The sequence below is a fragment of the Orycteropus afer genome, unplaced genomic scaffold, assembly GCF_000298275.1.
Source record: "Orycteropus afer afer isolate SDZICR_OR568_19922 unplaced genomic scaffold, OryAfe1.0 scaffold00053, whole genome shotgun sequence".
Classification (NCBI taxonomy): domain Eukaryota; kingdom Metazoa; phylum Chordata; class Mammalia; order Tubulidentata; family Orycteropodidae; genus Orycteropus; species Orycteropus afer.
In genome coordinates this window covers 911,813-914,929 of record NW_006921640.1, presented here as the reverse complement: position 1 = coordinate 914,929, position 3,117 = coordinate 911,813, and the positions used below count along the sequence as shown (strand labels likewise).

Here is a 3,117-nt window from a genome sequence, read left to right as displayed (position 1 = left end):
TCTGGGTCTGTATCCTGCTCCCTTGTTTCTACTACTTTATCCTTCCTCTTTGTGTGGACTGTGATGGTCTATTGTTTCCGGGGCATCGTGACGTTGTTGTATTTAGATCTCAAATAGGTAGAGACAAGTATTGATTTGGGTGAAGAGAAGGGCAGTGTACCAAATGTGAGTAATCAGCATGGTGGCATTTAGGAAGAGGAAAACAGAGGTGCATGAGAGGTACAGACAACAAAGATGAACCCTTTTGCACATGCAGTACTGTGTTGTCAGTGAAGGCAAACCTGCATATATGGGTGGATAGATGGGTGGACAGGCTGAAGTATTAGGTATGTCTATGCAGGTGGTAGTATGCCCAAGACTATATATGGGGTTGGCAGATAGTGTTTCTGCAAGTGTGTTTCTATATTCTCTAAGAATTCCCAGATACATAGAACTGACGAGGGTTAAAGTTGTAGTCACTCCTTGGCCACAGCTGCTACCCAGACAGAGCAAGAAGTTGGACCTGTGGGCTTGCGACCATAGTCACAAAGGACATCAAGCTTAATTGACATAACATACTACACAAAACATTGTTCCACATCTCACTTTGGCTAGTAGCAACTGGGATCTTAAAAGCTTGCAAGCGGTCATCTAGATGCAACAATGGGTCTCCTCGTCCAGAGGAAAGAAGAGTGAAGACAACCAAAGATGCACAGAAACAGATAGTCCAAGTGACTGGTACATCATGGGATCTTCAGCCTATACGATTATGAGACCAGAAGAACTAGATGGTGCCTGGCTACCATTGTGAACCACTTGGAGCGGGATCTCTGTAGGAGATCCTGATTAGTGTGAGAGAACAATGTGGAACAAAACTCAAAATCATTTAAAAAAAAATAAAAGGACCAGGTTTGCTGTTCTGATAGAGCCTGATGGAACCACTGAGACTATGGTCCCTAGCTGCCCTTCAGGTCTGGAATTGAACCCACCTCTCTGGCTTCCAGCCAAACAAAATACAGGCGTATGAGTTGAGCATGTACCTGAGGTAGATACACTCCTTGGAGAGAACAATCATGGGAGAATAGAAGGGCTGGGTATGCACAGGGAAAAAGCTTAGGGGCCCAGAGTGCATGAAGGGAAGGGCACAGGGGAGAGGTAACTATGGGGAGGTAAAGGAGGGGAGCTTTTGCATTGTGGGAAACTGTAGTTAATGTCATGAGACAAAGTATATGTGAGCTGCTGTATGGAAAGTGAATTTGCTCTGTAAACTTTCACCCAAATCACAATTAAAAAAAAAAAAAATTCTCACCTACTACTTGTATTACAATTCTCAATTGCAGTAACAATCACATCCAGCTCAGTTTCACAGTAAACATTACAAAATCCTGTGTTGCTCACTTTGTCTTACCCTTTCCTTTTTTCTGTATCTTGAGATCATTGATTTCATTTTCACTAGGTATATATTTTTCCTTGAATAAAAGACACATGGATTCTACCATTGTACCACAAGTACCCTCTTTGGGATCTTAGTTTCTGCAAATTAATCCTGACTGTATTGTAGGAAGGAGCCATAGGTCCAATTACTTACTCCCTCCAGGTAGCTGGCTGTGGCCAAGAAGTGACTACAATGTTGTCACTTGTCAGCTCAGTTGTGCTATATACCTGGAGGAAATTCTTACATAACATACAAATATGCTTGTAGAAACATTGTCTGCCAGCCCTATTCATGGTCATGGGCATACTCCCACTGTGAAAGTGCTTGGCTGCTAACTGAAAGGTCAGTGGTTTAAACCCACCAGCTGCTTCATGGGAGAAAGATGTGTCAGTCTACTTCTATAACAATTATAGCTTTGGAAACCCTATGAGACAGTTCTACTCTGTCCTGTGGGATTGCTATGAGTTGGAATCGACTTGATGGCAATGGGTTTGGTTTCGTTTTTTATACTGTGGGAGGTATATATAATTATCATCTAACTATGCCATGGAAGCTGTATGCTTGTATGATTTGACTGTATTGTGGTAGTTGTATGTGTACATAAAGTTTTATTTTTTTCCAGATTGGTCCTACATTTTGGTGGTGGTGGTTTCCTGGCATTTTACAATTGTCGTATGTCTTGGAGCTCTTCCCCAGTGGTCAAACCCAACTGTGACATCTTGTCTGAAAAGTTTCATCGAGGACAAGCCTTGGAAGCTCTGGGCCAGGCTCAGCCTGTCTGCTATACACTATTGGACCAAAGATACTTTTCAGGTTTAGGTATGGCTGATACAAAAAGGATGAGCCTCATAGAGTTGCTTAATAGAAATGTCTTTGAGTCACGGGAGCCCCTGGGTGGTACATAAGGTTAATGTGCTTGGCTACTAACTGAAAGGTTGGAGGTTCGAGGCCACCCAGTGGTACCTTGGGAAAAAGGTCTGGTGATCTTCCTCTAAAGTATCAGCCATTGAAAATCCTGTGGAGTGCCATTCTTTGACACACATGGGATCACTATGAGTTGGAATCTATTCAACAGCAACTGGTTGTGAGTCACTATACCTGAGGCCCAGCCCCAATTATACCTGTACTATTTGGTCTTAAGGAGATCACTTAATTGCTTTAGCTTCATTTCGCTTATTTTCAAACCCAGAGAGTCAGAATTAGTAACTTCCAAATACTTTCCTGGCTTTAGAATTCATACTCTAATTAAATTATCAGGTGAAAACCTGTCTGTTTGCTGCATTAGAATGTAACCTCCTAAAGGGCAGGGTCCTGTCTCATGCCTCCTGTGACCTCTGCTACCTACTACAGTGCCTGACATAGTAGGTGCTTGGTCAGTGCTAGGAACTGAAAGTAGTGTATTTGCTAATAGAGAAGAGTGTATTTGCTAGTAGATACCACTCTTAGGCAGATGGAGCTTCCTACTTGTCAAAGCACAGCTATATCTCAGATCTGTATCAGGATGTTATAAGACATGAGTAAAGAAACAGGCTTCCTCCCTCTGTCTAAGTGCCCTGAACATGAAACTCTTAGCATTTTGACTGCCCCAGAAGGTAGGGATGCCAAACCAAACCCACTGCCATTGAGTAGATTCCAACTAATATCGACCCTATAGGACAGGATAGAACTGCCCAGAGGGTTCCCAAGGCTATAAATCTTTACTG

The 3,117-nt window shown here is 42.7% G+C and overlaps 1 protein-coding gene across 1 annotated transcript in view; it reads left to right on the top strand.

The window, feature by feature from the left end:
• The window catches only part of NEIL2 (nei like DNA glycosylase 2), a 46,635-nt gene that overhangs the window by 33,989 nt on the left and 9,529 nt on the right, over positions 1–3,117 (top strand). The window contains exon 3 of the mRNA XM_007938764.1: positions 2,037–2,233. Within this exon, the coding sequence (XP_007936955.1) occupies positions 2,037–2,233 (197 nt within the window). The remainder of the gene's footprint in view (positions 1–2,036; positions 2,234–3,117) is intronic.